Raw genomic sequence first — 15,453 nt, forward strand, 5'->3', positions numbered from 1 at the left:
GCTTAAAAGTTAGAGCTTAGCCTTATCAAAAACAATGTGGAGTGTAAAATTTTGTGATTTGAAGAAGAAACTACTCGGTAGAAAAAGGGTTTCTCAACAACTTCACTGAACTTGTAGGTTTTCCACATGAGCTAGAAAAGTGCGCATGGCATAGTCATTTAATAATATTTAGTAAAGTGGGAGAACGATTTAATACCTAGGAAAAACGTAAGTAAAGTCAGCAAGCAATTCCCTGATATTTGTGCCGTGAATATCCACTCTTCTTAAGGGGCAAGAATTGTAGCCAAGGGCTACCACACATTGAAGAGAAGAAATATTGGAGGTTTCCTTCGGTTAAGAAGCTAGAAGGCTAAATAGTGGGTCATTGGTTAGTATGCTTTAGTGGCCAAGAGGCTACTAGTGCCTAGGTACATGACAGCTAGTAAAATTAGTACTAATCTAGTATCCTAAGTATGCTTTGGCACCCTATGTGGACTGGCACCAATTGAGTGACCAGCATGACAATAATCTTTGCAAGGAGTTGAGTTATGGTTGCAGCCGTCAAAGGGAAAATTTATAGTTGCTTGAGAAGCCATCAAATTGCTTCCAACAGAAACCCCTAAAAAATCTTATGAACTTGATCCCAAAAACTTTTACAAAAGCCACATAGATCACTGATGCAATTTAGTATCAAGAGCTTTCCAGCAATGCTAGGCATTTCACTCTCCTAACATAGAAGTTTTGTACCAACTTGTCATAGAACCATGAAAACTGTTGTTCCCAAGTGAAATCAATCACCATATAGGAACCCAACACTCTGATCACGACATCATGCCCCACACACATTTATTAGTCCATTCCTGGCATTTGAATAACTGTATGCACTTTTGTTTATTCAAATCGTTGAAGCACCCATTTTTTTGGGGAGGGCCCATACTCTGACGGGTCACCTGTGCAATCAGCCAAGTTTGAATGGTCTGCCAATGCCAGGCTCCACAGAATTTGCAACTTGAGTTCAATAAGACTTAGCTCAAAGGCATATGCTCATATGGTTTGAGTTGCTCTCAGTTAGCAGTAACATTGGGGTATGCCCAAAGCAATTCAAACCATAACGACCAAGAGTGAAAATTCATATGTAACAGAGCTGGTTCAGAAAATAATATTAAGTGCGCCGCAAAGAAGCTTCTCGCGAAACTTATAGGTTAGAAAGTAAAACAATCTTCCTTGCAATCATTTTGAGGGTGCTAGTTGAGCAATATTTATTTATATAACATAATTTACAATAACGCAATTCAACGTAGAGGCTAGCCATCAACAAATTGACATCTAGAAATCCACCCTTCCTAGGGAAAAGACCCTTGGAGAGAGCTGAGAAACTAACATATAAACACACTACTGTACAGAGTGAGGATCACAGAGCTCCCCACTAGATGAAGGCAATAAATAAGCAAAGCTTGGTCTTAACCCGGCACAAAGTAATCCATCTTTTCCACTGATAAATTCAACTCCGAGGTTTCCACCTAAAAACAAACAAACATCCACTCAAAACATGTCTTCACTTATAGCATTTGTATCAGTAACACCAACACAAACCATGACTTTTTTCATATTCTGAAAATTCTCAAAAGACAGTCCAAAGAGAACTCTGACCATACGATGCACTCACTTCATCAAATGGAACAAACACAAAAGGAGCAAGGCCTCTTCTGTGAGACACTGCAGGCACATCAGGATTATGTGTCTCGTCATCATCCCAACCCTCAGTCGCATCCAGCACATCTTCATGACCATTCACCTCAGTTTCCTGCACTCCACTTGTGACTAGTGATATAAGATCCAATCGGTTGTTTGCACCTGGTATAGTTCCCCGTATCCTGTTCCAATGTGGGCACATAAAGAGAATCACAAATCATGATCTGAAAATTCAAATGTAACCCAATATCTTTGACCCATTTAACATGTGGCTACACAGAGAAATAAGCTAGAACAAAATCATAGTCACTACATAAACTTGAATTTTGGTGAAACATTTGAAATCATAATATAAATATTAAAGATTCTCTATTTCACCTCAGCAACAGAGAAGAGGCTTTCATTTCTACCTAAGAGTAACAATAATCAGCAGAAGCCCCATGTGAGGACAAAATTTACCTCAGACGGATTCTCAGCACTGTGGGTTTCATGCCTGGATACAAGATAGCAGCTTCAACCTGAAATTTTCAAAATTCAACAAACAGCTTTTACACAGGCAAGCCATAATTAATTTATTGCTCACTCCTAAACAGATGGAAAATTACACACCTGATCAAGGTTAAGAAGGTAGCGTCCTCCATAAACAGAGTCTGTTTTAGATGCTCGTCCTTGTAATGACTTCACTACTTCCTTCAGCTTGAATGGAGAAATCTGGCACATTTCAAAGAGATGCTTGGAGACTCACCTAACTTGCACATATATAAGATTAAGCCCCCTAAAATTGCCTTACCTTTCATTCCCACTAGATAGGAAGCTTCTATGCAGGCAACCATTTGGGATGTGTAACTGATGGCCCATGCTTACCTTGTACAAAAATTTCCCGCTTGGATAAAACCTGATATACCTGAAATAGCAAACCTGCACCACAAGTTGGCAAGAAAAGTGAATAAAAGTTGAGAGAGCACAGCTGACCACGTATCCATGAAGCTTTTACTTGCAAGTTCCAAAACAACTGATTACAACACAAACACGTCGCTATGCTCGATCTATCTCCATATCCTGAGGCACTATCACTTCTTGCTATCTGATCTGTCTCAGTAGGGTCTCTATTTGTCACCACATCTCAATCATATAGAGACCAACGCCAACTTGGTCATGAAAGTAGATCAATCGAGAGTGACCTAAAACCGTGCCCCTCTTGAGAGAGACAATAGTATCGTCCACCGAACTCGTAATAAATTGGGCAAGAACATAGGAAATGCTCCTCTATCTCTACCTCCTCCAGTGTGCATAACTTGCAGATCCACTACTCTCTAGATTTGCCTGCCGCTCTCTTTGCCTCAATCCTCAGCTAATGGGACGAGACCCACCTTTGTCCAATGGCAATCCTCAGTGCTTCTGAGACTTGTCTGTCCTCCAAGTACTTGGATCTAATAATCACTCCATTCTCTGATACTCGTAAGAGCAAGATCTCGATGAAGACAAGTCCGTGCCGTATAGAGCTGGACGATATCCAACCATATGATACGGTTGATCTCATTTTGTGGGATTAGGGGGTACGGGGCATTTAAGCTGTACTCGAAAGGAGGTGTTAGTCCATTTGAATACCTACTAGCAAGCCATCTGAATATACATGCATACAAGGCGATGCTAACCCCTCGCTCTGCTAGTCGTCTGGATGACTCTAGTGCCAACCTCGGTGAAGTTAACTCCTTCATGGTAAGATTTCATCCTACTTGGAGTTGAATTTTTCTGGTTTATTCTGGAAAGTCCTTTTCTTTGGGATGTGCATTGGTGGATTTTTGAGTTCACTCTAATATCTTTGTGACTAAATTATATATGCTTAAAGCCATTATATTGGGCAGTGGTTGATGTAAATTTGCCAATACAATTGATGGTTGAGTTTGGTAAAATATTATACCATTATTTGGATGGAAGCTTTAATTTACATTTTGGGTTTTATTTGCTCCCCTAAAATCCGAATTTATCTCTACAAATCCAGTAAGTAATCCTCTCAAGCACTTTAGGTTAGAGCTTTTAATAAGACAAGTCATATGTTAGATGAAGAATAATTTCCATCTATGGACGAATCTTGATCCCATAGCCTTGACCCTTTGCAAAGAGGAACCTGCACCTAATGAGAAATCTTATGGTATTCCTTTTAGTGATTTTCGCCAGCTTCAGCCCAAAGCTGAGTCTCTAGAAAAACAGATCTCTCATCTCAATGACTGTGTTAGTATTAGTTCATTACTTAAGAAATTGTTAGAAGCTCAAGATATTCGAAGAATCACTCTTACATCATCTGCAACTAGTTGTATGCTAGTGATGCCTCATGGTGAGCTCCTTCTATTATAAAATCTGTTATAAAGACTCAATAAAACCACCAATATTCAATGGAAAGGAGAACGACATTGAAAAAGGCACTCTTTATACCTTTCTGGCACAGGTTGCAATGTACGCTTGCTCAGCTGCAAGTTACTGAAGCATGTTTATCGTTAGGCAACAAAGCGTACAAGTGGTTAATGGATTTGCATGACAGTAAGCCAAGTTCCTAGCACTAGTGGTTGGAATTTGTAAAAATAACTTTCTCAAGAAGAACAAGAAAAGTCCTAGGAGACATGGTATGGGAAAATTCCCATTGAATCAATATGTCACCAACTATCATGAGGCTATTCTTAAATTCAAGGACCTCACTGAGCTTCATAGGATTAGGGGTTTATTTGTGGATTAAAAGATGATTATAAAGCACAAGTCCACAGGAATACCCCCAAACCTTTAGATGATGCTATTAGATTTGCTCACATCTATGATGATTCTGTAACAAAATATAAATCCATTATTGAGAGTCGTGTCTTTCTATAGGGTCTAACTGAAAAAACTTGTTTCAAAAGAAAGGAAAACTTTAAGCATTCAGGTTCTCGACATCTACCTATTTTGTTTTGACTCCGGTCGAGGATTGACTTTGGTCATAGAGAGAGAGTTTCATGTTGTTGATTCCATTTGTTAATATGCATAGTGGGGACACCCACAAAGGACTAGGATTAGTCTAGAGAATGAGAATGCATGCGTTGTTAACCTCTAATGGGTTATATGTGTTGGATATTGTTTTGTTTGTGACACGGCCTTGGAGAGTGCCAGTTTAAAGGGGGAAAGCACGTAGCAAAGGGGCGACCAGCTTTAAAAGAGGGCCCACTAGGGCAAAAGCAACTGCAACGTCTATTTTTGTGAAGCAAGTGCAAAGAAATCTCAGCTTTCTAAAAAGCCAGCCTATACTGGCTAAAAGCAGAAACCTAAGCTTTCTAGCTGCTTGCAAAGTCTATTAAGCTTTCTAGCTGTTTGCCAAGTCTATGCTTCCATGGTCTCTCTTGTAATGCGAGTTTTTCCAATCTTCTTGCTCCCCCACGAGGTAGCTTTGTATCAAGTTTTCTATTGGAATAAAAACCTTCAGGGGGTGCTAAACCTTATTTCTAGCCCCTAGTGTGTGTGCGCTCTTCTCTCCATCTCTCTTTCCCAATTGAAATTTCCTTGCTAGCTGGATCGTTAGATTTTTTAATTATGATTCGAGTTCCCAGCAATCTATTCTAGCCTGATCTTGAAGTGCGAGTACAATAAAGCTGCCGTGAGTTTATTGATGAGTTGTGAATTTAGAAGCCAAAGAAGTTACATATTTAGCCAGGACACTTTCTAGAAAGCGCTACGCTCTTCAAATTAAGAGTGGCCAAGGCCATTGTGTTGGCATTCAATGTGTACACACCATTGGAATGTCTGGTCTGGATCTTGAACCTAGACTTCCATGGCAGATCACAAGATACTATGTAGAAGGTTCCTTGTGGATGGTTTTGGTGAAATGGGGCGCTAGAGCTTTGGGCACAGCCTAGTGGGAGTCTGACTCTAGACCACGTGCTCGAGGGTGGCTAGGAGGTGAGTTGCCTACTCCCTTAATTTGTCTTGCTAATGTTTGGACTGTATTTCAGGTTAGATCCTAGCGGGGATGCATTATAGACGGTCACTGAATCTCACTAAGGAGCACACGACCTGAGGAGTGGAATGAGAGAAGTAGGAGTAGTGTTTGTGCTGGGTGTGATTTTTTGGTGAGCTTTTTGTCATGAGCTTTTTTTCAATTTTCATGAATATTGCGAGCTTTTCATTCACCTAAGAGAGAGAGAGGGGGGGGGTCATGGAGTGGGGTGGGTTGAAAGTTTGGGTTGTGGTTGCAGTTAAGAGGAGAGAGGGGGGGAGGGGAGATAAAGGAAAGGGGGAGGGACGGGCGCATGGGTAAGGTGGCATGGAGAAGGGAGAGGAGGGGAGTTGGAACATATATTCATTATCATAGTGGAGAACGTAGAGGGGGAACTTATAAGGTATGCAAAGAGGAGTGCAAGGAGGAGAGAGAGGATGAGGAATGTGAAAGTTATGTTCATCTACTAAATGTAAAGAGGAAGGGAGAGCATGTGGGAAATTTGTTTATTTTCAAAGTGTATAATTTGATAGATTTGACCTCATATTTGGATTCCTCGTCGAATTCCGGTCATTTTGAGTACCAACATGACCATATTCTGATAAAATGGTGTTTTTGTCATTTTGGCCTGTTTGGGGCCTGTTTTGAGTCTGCGCTATTCCTGAAGAGGCATGAGTGGCAAGAAGCCCTCTTACTCTCATTTGTGTATATTTGGGTGTGAGGCATATGCACATGTGCCAAAAGAGCTTCGAAGGAAGCTAGATCCTAAGTCTAGGGAATGCATCTTTTTGGGTTATGGTGAAAGTGGAGAGATGGGCTATCGTCTCTCGGATCCAGAAGCAAAGAAGATCATACGCAGCCATGATGTAGTATTCAATGAGAAGAAGATGCGCACCACATAGTCTACCGCTCTATCAGGTGGTCTAGACACTCTAGATGATCTTCTCAAGGGCATTTCAGCTTGCTGTCCGACTTGCATATCAGCCACATTTAGCTCATCATTTCCACCAATAGATGATCCATCATCTACCCTTGATTGTATACCTATGGGAGTACTTGGTGGTGACCATTTCTTGCACATTTGGTGCATGGACAGCTTGCTGTCTATCAACATATGTAGGTGGATTCACATCCGCAGACTCAAAACAGGCCCCAAACAGGCCAAAATGACAAAAACACCATTTTTCCAATTTTTATCAGAATATGGTCATGTTGGTACTCAAAATGACCGGAATTCGACGAGGAATCCAAATATGAGGTCAAAAGTTTCAAATTATACACTTTTAAAATGTACATATCTCCCATAGTTCCTCCCTTCTACTTTGAATATGGACATATCTTCCATAATTTTTTGCCTCCTACTGCCACTCATATCCTCCCCCCCCTTGTGCATAGTATACACTCTTCCACCCCTCCCACATGCTATGAAAATGAACATATCCTATATTCTCTCTCCCTCTTTCTAACCTCCCCATCTTTCTTATAACAAAAACATGTATGGATTTCTAAAAAAAGCTCGCAAAAACAAAGGAAATGGTAAAAAAGCTCACATTAAAAAGCTCGCCAAAAGATTTCCCCCGTTTGTGCTCACCATAGACCATCCAAGGCAGCAGACTGCTGTGTGTTTTGGGATCTCTAGTGAAGCTTTCTGTAAGAGTGCTTGGCTCAAATTTGTGCAATGTATTTGGTACTATCTCCTACATTTGGTGCTTGTGAGTTCTTTCTGGTGGACACAGAGAGTTGAAGTATTGAATTAAGGCATTCCCTTCCCCTCTCTTAAGATTCTTCCGTTGCACACATATACCTAGATGAATCCAAGAACATTCCCAAACTCGTCCTCTAAAAATACAACATAGTGCAGTTTCAATCTCATGATAGTCACTCATAAGATTGAAAACCATAAACTCCATCACGCATAGCAGGGACTAGCTACTATGACATCCCCACTTACGTCATCAACGCCCAACAGTGGGTCACACATACAAATCCACACACCCACACATACTTGAGCATCCATTTATACAAAGTCTTCGTACTGAGTTTCTGTCGGCACTCCGGAGGTGAAGGGCAAACTCAGCCATGACGAAGGCTAGCACTAAAGCAAAAGGCTAATCAAAAAGTAGTCCAAATCTCTTCATTCAAGCAACAACTGCTTGTGAAGTCTAAACAATTTCATTTTAGTCTCTCCCAAACGAGCATCTAAATCTAAATCTAGCTGATAGGGTAACGCACCATTTAAGATAGAAAGAATTATCGCAATACCAGCAGGCCGCAACTTGGATGAAAACTTCACGAGGTGAAATTTGCATGTCCACTAATACGGTAGAAGCATATACCTAGATGAATCCAGGAACATTCCCAAACTCATCCTCTAAAAACACAACATAGTGCAGCTTCAATCTCATGAATCCGTTGCACACACCTTATCCATTTCTATGTACACTCCATTGAAAAACTAGCTAAGGGTCCAGGCTTTCTAATAAAGAATAACCAATTTGTCTCTTGTCAATGGCCCATAGATAGCTGATATTGTATGGATTTCAAAAGCATGATATAGAAGGTTCTATTTTTGAAGGGGGAGGGGTGGGGAAAGCATCCACAACTACAATACGCCATGTGTAAGAAAGTTTCAACTTTCTTCTTATGGACCAATATCCCAACGTTTAAAATGATTACTATTGGACACGTAAGCTCTTTGAAGTAGTACTAATTTGGAAAACTTTTGAATTATTTATTTAATTCAACCAATTGATTGCAAGAACGTGATTCATTTCCAAGCCCTACTTACACCCTTTCCTGTTCCATTTTCCTCCTCCTTGCTCCCTTACCCTCTTCTCCAAATCTATACCAATGTCACAAGAAGCATTTCTAGAAACACGTTTCTAGAAACGTTTCAAGATCTTGACAAGCATTTCGTCTAGAAAAGTGTAAAATTAGTGTATTTTATATATATTATTTTATATAAATGATAAAAATAGTGTATTCTATATAAATTATATTTCAGAAAACATTCCATGTTTCACACGTTTCTTAGAAACGTTTTAGGCAGAAACGTTTCTACTGCCCGAAACGTGTTTTCTAGTTACACTGATCTATATCATCCCTACCTTACAACAATATGCACAACAAAAGAAATTTGAAAAAACAAAAATGTCAAGCAACATACCAAACGCACTGGATTAGTGACCTTCCATTCGGCAACACCAGCACTAACATATGTGTTGCGGCTGACATATAAACCTGTAAATTTTAAAAACAGTCAACAAGATAGTGCTTAACAATATTTTATACTTTCTAGAAAGACATAGGACAAGGCAAGCATAGATCGAAACATAGATTTCAACCCATTCCAACATTTTACTTGGCAAAAAAGGGCAATTAAGTATTAAAATTGTCAAGTTTGAGAGGGAAACATAACCTTAAGATACTCAAAACCTTTGATACTAACCATCAAAACGTAAACGTGGCCTTGCAATCCACATTTTGCGCCATGAGCCACCATAGCATGATTGCACAATACGCAAATTCTCTTCCACTCCAGACATCTACCATTTAATTTCCAAGTAAAGATAAGCATGTGAAAATGCTTCAACTATTTCTAAACCAACACAGTGGAAAGTCCCTACTTGCCATGCTTTGATACAGGCATTTCTCCACAGGACAGGATTGCGTATCGCATAGCGCCACTTCCGACACACACATCCAGCACGACCCAAAGTGTACGGGGTCATATGAGCGAATACCTGCAAAGGGTCAAGAGACTAATGTCCATGGTTAGGAATGCACTTCATTATAGACCTTGTCCAAAAAGTCAAAACTCAGCATTCTGCAAAATTTGTAATCAAATGAACAGCCGAGTCTTCTAACAATCACCATTCCAACAAATTGGCATGAAACTAATCAAATAACAGCTTTACTCGTCTCAAAAATAAGGCCAAGAAATTGGTAAACATTAAATTTCTAATCCCATATCTATACCTTCTACCCATCATTATAGCCTGATAAATCAAAATTTCCGAGTACATAGAACAGGCAAAACATTAGAAAAAGAGCACACAAATCAAGTGACCCTACATTCACAGAGTCACACTTGCAAGGGCTTCAGCATCTTTATCTTCCCTTTTTCCACACCTGCACCACCTTTGCCATCATATGCTTCATATCCACCTTGCAACGTGGATAGTCAGTACCATATAGCCTTCCCCATCAACAAACTTTGGGATGGGCAAACGTGAAGCCATATTATGTGCACCAGGATAACACTCAGAGATAGGAACATTCCCCAAATGGTGCGTGCTGAAGCTGGTAACACAGCAATGTAGTTGTTGAATACAGTACCTACCAAGGGTGATAGTCTTTGTTGGGCTTTCTTCAGCCCCAGTCCTGCTCATTGTCCTCTACATATGGGAGCTGGCCACCAACAGTCCACCCACACTGACCTGGTCCAAGATCTGCTCCATCCGCTCCCATAAAGAATATCTCAGGAGCAGAATGAAGGCATCATCAAAATCTAGTTCGAACTACCGCAACTCTTGCACCTCTAGGTCCTGCTCTACATTGTACTCAAACAACTGGACCAACGGTAGAAACACAACACCACGAGCCTGTGAAACTGCTAATCATAATCACGAACCCATCAGAGTCTTCTAGAAACCCAAAGTACCACCAAACACTTCCATCTACAAAATCACCATTCTGAGCACTCCAAGAATGAGCATCCCCTCTGAAACAGAGAACCACCCATATCTTGCCAAGCCCCGAGCATCCTGGATCTACTTCAATGACCAAGATCATAAGGACCATGCCACTTAATACCATAATGATCAAGCAATAGAAATTGCATGTCATAACATGAAAAACAATTGTTGCCACAGTTACGTCCATATGTATTTATTTATCTGAGAATATGTATATGTCCAAACTTCAGAAAAACTGAGAGAAAAATCGAGCATGCGTGTGTGGGGAAAGGGGCCGGGGCGGGTTGGGGGCATGAGGGATAAATGCAAATTCACGTATGTGTTTTTGTGTGAACGCGGTGTGCGCGTGTACACATGCCTTAAAACATGGTGTCCATGATTTCCTATGCATGACCCCAAAACTTTGTGTGCCTAATCTTTGTGGTACACTTCCTGACTTCCAACAAACCAGCCTCTCTGATATAATCATTGGCTCTTTAGAGTCGGACCTCCGTCTCAGCTATGGTCTAAGAGCATCCAGAACTAAAGATTGCACGCTCCCTAGGTCAGGAGATCGAAAAGGCCTCGTAAGAAGAGTTCAGAGATGATCCTACAAACTACAAACTCCCTCAGCATTCAAACTACTGCTCCAGCTTAAGATAGACCAAGCTAAATCCTACTGTTTCTTGATTACTCGAGCCTTAAATCATGAGAATCGCGGTCAACGGCACCTCGTAGAGAAGCTCATCTGGAAGCTGTCGATGTATTAGGGATGGATCAACTGGGGGATTGCTACTAAGGCTCCCAAAAGGTGCGACTGGTCGGATCCTGGTCCCATAAAGACCTGCACGCACCAATAACCGTCATTCGCTTTGCAAATAATTGATCATTCGTATTTGATTAAACTAGTTGTCAAACTGTCCGATCTCATGAATTAACATGAAAAGCAATCCACATTCTTGTCTCTACAAGAGGATGTACTTACTTAGCCAAGGTCGTCGTGTTTCCAAATATTGGACCTCCTGTCGATAGACTGAGCTATCTGGCATTCCCTGAACGCTTTAAGATAGAAGAAAGCCGGATATCTTAACAGCATTCATTAATAATCATCACCTACGATCTTTCGCTGTGCAGGATGACGTACTTGCTTACTGATGACAAACAAAAAAGCAGAACGTTGAAAGCTTTAAAATCAACGAAGATGACCAAATTCAGCCGACAATGAATATCTCGTACGGCAAAAACTCTCAATCTGAAAGAAGCAAGAAAACAGGGATTCTCGGTTCCAAGACAAGAAAAGAGAGTCGCTAAACGAGAGCTTCCAATCTCATTGATCATGGGTTTATTTTCTGGGAAACATGGCAAGGCGAAAAGAGAAGAAGAGGTAAGGCATGGACAAAATACCTGGTAGAGGCAATGGTGAGAGGCAGGAAGGTCAAGGGCGAGTTCCTGCGACCGGCTCCGGAATGCAAAGGGCCAAAATTAGGGCGGAATTGAGAGACATGGCGTCTTTCCACAAAATTCACAAGAACCAGGACGAGGACGACGACGACGACGACGACGACGACGAGGGGAGCAGAAGCAGCTGGTCAAACGACTTTGGAGTTGACTCAGAATCCACCTAACCTTTTCAACCCGTGACATGGATGGGTGATGTGGATAGAAGGCTTCTCAATCCACATTTTCATTACGTGCCATGGAGAGAAAATTCATCCTTGTTTATGCCAAAAAAGGGTGAGAGTGAACATTGGAACCAGCCATTCTCTTACATGCGAATGTGCTCTACTCAAATTCTTGGAACTTCACGGCGGCATTGAGAACTTGCAAGACAAAACTAATGAAATGATGTGAGTACTCTTGGAAGCACCAAATTTCCCCCCACTCATGAACGATGCTCAAAAATTGCAACCGAAGCAAGACAAGCTCACTTAAGAATGATCGCTGGCCCTATTGAGCATTCATCTACCCTAGTAAGCTCCTTTGCTTCATGAATCTTGTTAGGGAATTGGATTAGGTACTTTCCAAATCTTTTGAGTTGATAGGGCTTTGTGTTACTCTCGAGGTTAACCTTTGCCAATCACCATCTTGCAAGCATAGATCTTCACAAGAGCAAGGCATGAGGTGGGGCATAGTAGTAGGGACATTGTCCCTCATGTTGTGGGACTTCAAGAGCAATTGATCCAATATTTCTTTAACACAACTACCCTCCATTAGGCCATTATGCATTCGTTGACCCGAGCACATTTATAAGGTACACCTCACTGTCAATATCGAGGGTCTAAGGTTGTGTCAAACGATCAAACCTTCACAGTATGAATTTATCCAACATGATTTTCTCATCATATAACTTGCTCTTTGTGTGAAGGTACTTGTCAACCTTTCTCTTCACATAAATTCACCTATTCAATTGTGCTTCAACTTTGATTCAAATATGGCCACACTACATGAGTCATTGTGCATGCATTACCTCATGGGTGGCATGTAGCTCAAGGGAGACAAGGTGGGTGATAATGGTGGACTCTGTTAAAGCACATGGACCGAGCTCTCCTATGGACCCTAATCTACTCTAACGACAACACTAATCTAAGGTGGATGAATCCTAAGAGTGATCATGATCTATAACTAAAGTCAATGAGGTTCCAAGATAGATTAGCTTGGACTCATAAAGAGAATCTTGAGATAATGCAAAGTGCTTGATTGATATTACTTCAAATGAAGCTCCCTTTTATAGGAGGGGTACTCACATCCATATGCATGCTCACATGTGGGATATCTCCTCGATGTTATGTGGCAGCTTGCCCTTTGCTCTACATGTGCTCATGGCACCACAACTCTCAACACCTCCCCTTGGTGCCATGATCCTTTGGCTACTGCAAGGTGGTCAGATGTGAGTTACAATATCGAATCCTTCCCTAGGTGCTTACATGGCTACTCTCAAGTGGTCAGATTTGATTACAAGAATATAGGCTAAAGGTGGAAAGGCTTTTGCTTCTCAATACATGTTGTTCTTGTCATTTTGCTCATGGCTTGATGATGACTCCACGTAGTTGAACTGCTGGTTCTTCAATCTGCAATCTTCTTCCTTGTGTCCTCGCTCCTTGCAATGGTGACACTTTGGTTTGTTCTTCAGTCTGCAGTCACTTTGATAGTGACCCATCCTTCCGCAATGGTAACACTTTGTTGATGTTTTACTAAACAATGCTTGATCTTCATTATAACTGTTGCGTGTTGATGTAGATGTCGATGCCTTCAACTCTCTTTCTTTTTCAAGAAGAGAGGATACACATTCCTCAAACTTTGGATCTGGCAAATTCTTCAAAGTGGTTGTCAGTGCACTGTACTCTCTGCAGGCATGCTTTTAAGGAGAATTGCAAGTGCATCTTTTTCCCCTACTTTTGCATTTATGCCTTCTAGTTGGGTCATAATGCTTTTGATTTTGTTGACAAATTGTGCCATGGATTCATTGAAGCTCATGTGGAGATGAATTTCTTGGTTTTTGGCTTTTGCACGAAACACTATGTTCAACTCATCCCATGCATCTTTGGCATGATCGTTGGAGTCTATATGATGAATTATGTTTGGACCCAAGTGCAAACCAATGAGTGATAGTGCTGCTTCGTCTTTTTCCTTCCAGGCATCATTTTGTGCAGTGGGTATGTCTTCTTTTATAGTCTTCCAAAGCTTTTGATGCATCAAGAGATACCTCATTTGTGTAGACCAAGGTGTGAAATCCTTCCCCGATGAACTTCTCAACAGTTGGGGTGCATATTGCCATTGCAAAGGTCTTACCAGTTGAAGAAACTTTCAAATCTCACAGTGTCTAATTGCATACAATGATTCTAACTTGGCAGACACATAGAGCTTGAAAAGACGATCACTTTTCCTTTTTGGAGCATGTGCAAATTCTTCCTAGATTGCAAGTTATAGCCTGTTGAAGTTTTTGTGAAGAAAGAGTGGGCATGATGAGGTGGCAGAGAGAGTCACATGCTACTTACAAACCAGTGCTTATTAGCAAAGTACTGTGTGCTTAGGTGGCACTATGGTGACCTTTTAACCTCGCTTAGTTAACCCAAGATAGCAAGTTTAACCATGGTCATCTTTGATCTAACCATAGAGCTAACCCAAGGTCAATCTTGACCTAAGCTTAAGTGGCTTATCTGCCATGTGTCAATTTTCTAAGGTCTAACTTTAGAAAGAAAGAAAGGAAGCTTTGCTTTCCTATGGCGATGGCGACGTGTGAAGAGGCAACGACTATGGCACGACGAGAGTTCAAGAAGCTGCTGTTGTGGAGTGTGAGTCGCGCGAGCCCTTGACGTGCTTCAGCTTATGGAATGTCGTCGTGCTTCAGCCTATGGAAGGCCATTGAACCGTGAGCACTGGAGTATGTTGAGCGTCGCGGTGAGGTTGGTCGCGGCGAGTCGCAGGGGCTGGAAATCTGGTAAGCTAAAGGTCGTTGCCGTTTGGAGATAGTCTGTTGGAGCGGGGGCCATTTAAATGCAGCTGCTTGTTGCATATAGGCTTGCTAGGAGTGCAGGTCATTTGCACTTAGAGGTGCAATTTCTGGTCTCCTCTTTCAGCGTCGGAATATCATTCTTGAGGCGGATGAGTTTGGTGAGGCGTGCTCGCTGGTGTGTGGTCGATGCAACCTTTGGAGCCATTTAGAGCCTTGCCTTATAGTAGTTCTAGCTATTAGTAGGAGCTTGGCCTTCCTGGATGTATGTAGATAGGAGCAGCCTCTCTTGCAGCTCGGACACAACGTCGACTTAGGAGTAATTGATGGATTGTGAGGGAGTTCAATCACTTCCCATGCTACACTTTGAAATTGAGGGCTCCAAGTCCTTACCACCCAGCCACGAGTCCATCGAGGAAAACCCCAATTTATTTCCTCCTTGGAATTCTTTCTAGAACTCTCCCTCTAAGCCTACTACATGTCATGTGGACTTCTAGATGTCCAGTGTCCTTCTAAGGGACCTTAGACTTTACCCCTTCTTGGCATCCCTCTCTAATGCTAGGCCCCACTTATGCCTAGTCACAATAATTTACATCCATCGTTGCAGTGTCAAGCCCTCTTAGTTTTTTGCCTCGCCATAATCACACCACACGGCTCCAAGACTATGGTTGACAGAACATTCCCTTTCCCTTAAGAAT

At 41.5% G+C, this 15,453-nt stretch overlaps 1 protein-coding gene across 2 annotated transcripts; it reads right to left on the reverse strand.

The window, feature by feature from the left end:
• Positions 1–1,212: 1,212 nt before the first annotated feature.
• Positions 1,213–12,043, reverse strand: FBP7 (F-box protein 7). 2 transcript variants are annotated; one of them, XM_087379705.1, is made up of 11 exons: positions 11,710–12,043; positions 11,291–11,456; positions 11,037–11,149; positions 9,256–9,372; positions 9,078–9,174; positions 8,796–8,869; positions 2,536–2,589; positions 2,281–2,382; positions 2,131–2,189; positions 1,646–1,853; positions 1,213–1,499 (listed from the first exon to the last, which is right to left on the reverse strand). In XM_087379705.1, exons 2-11 carry the CDS (start codon positions 11,352–11,354, stop codon positions 1,440–1,442), a joined length of 948 nt encoding a protein of 315 aa, XP_087235831.1. In that variant the 5' UTR covers positions 11,355–11,456; positions 11,710–12,043; the 3' UTR covers positions 1,213–1,439. The 2 variants fall into 2 exon arrangements, with proteins under 2 accessions (XP_087235831.1, XP_087235832.1); XM_087379706.1 differs by lacking the exons at positions 11,037–11,149; positions 11,291–11,456; positions 11,710–12,043 and adding an exon at positions 9,972–10,090.
• Positions 12,044–15,453: the final 3,410 nt, after the last annotated feature.

This window comes from Dipteris shenzhenensis, chromosome 9 (assembly GCF_047967505.1).
Source record: "Dipteris shenzhenensis isolate YYH24624 ecotype China chromosome 9, Dip_SZ_1.0, whole genome shotgun sequence".
NCBI lineage: Eukaryota > Viridiplantae > Streptophyta > Polypodiopsida > Gleicheniales > Dipteridaceae > Dipteris > Dipteris shenzhenensis.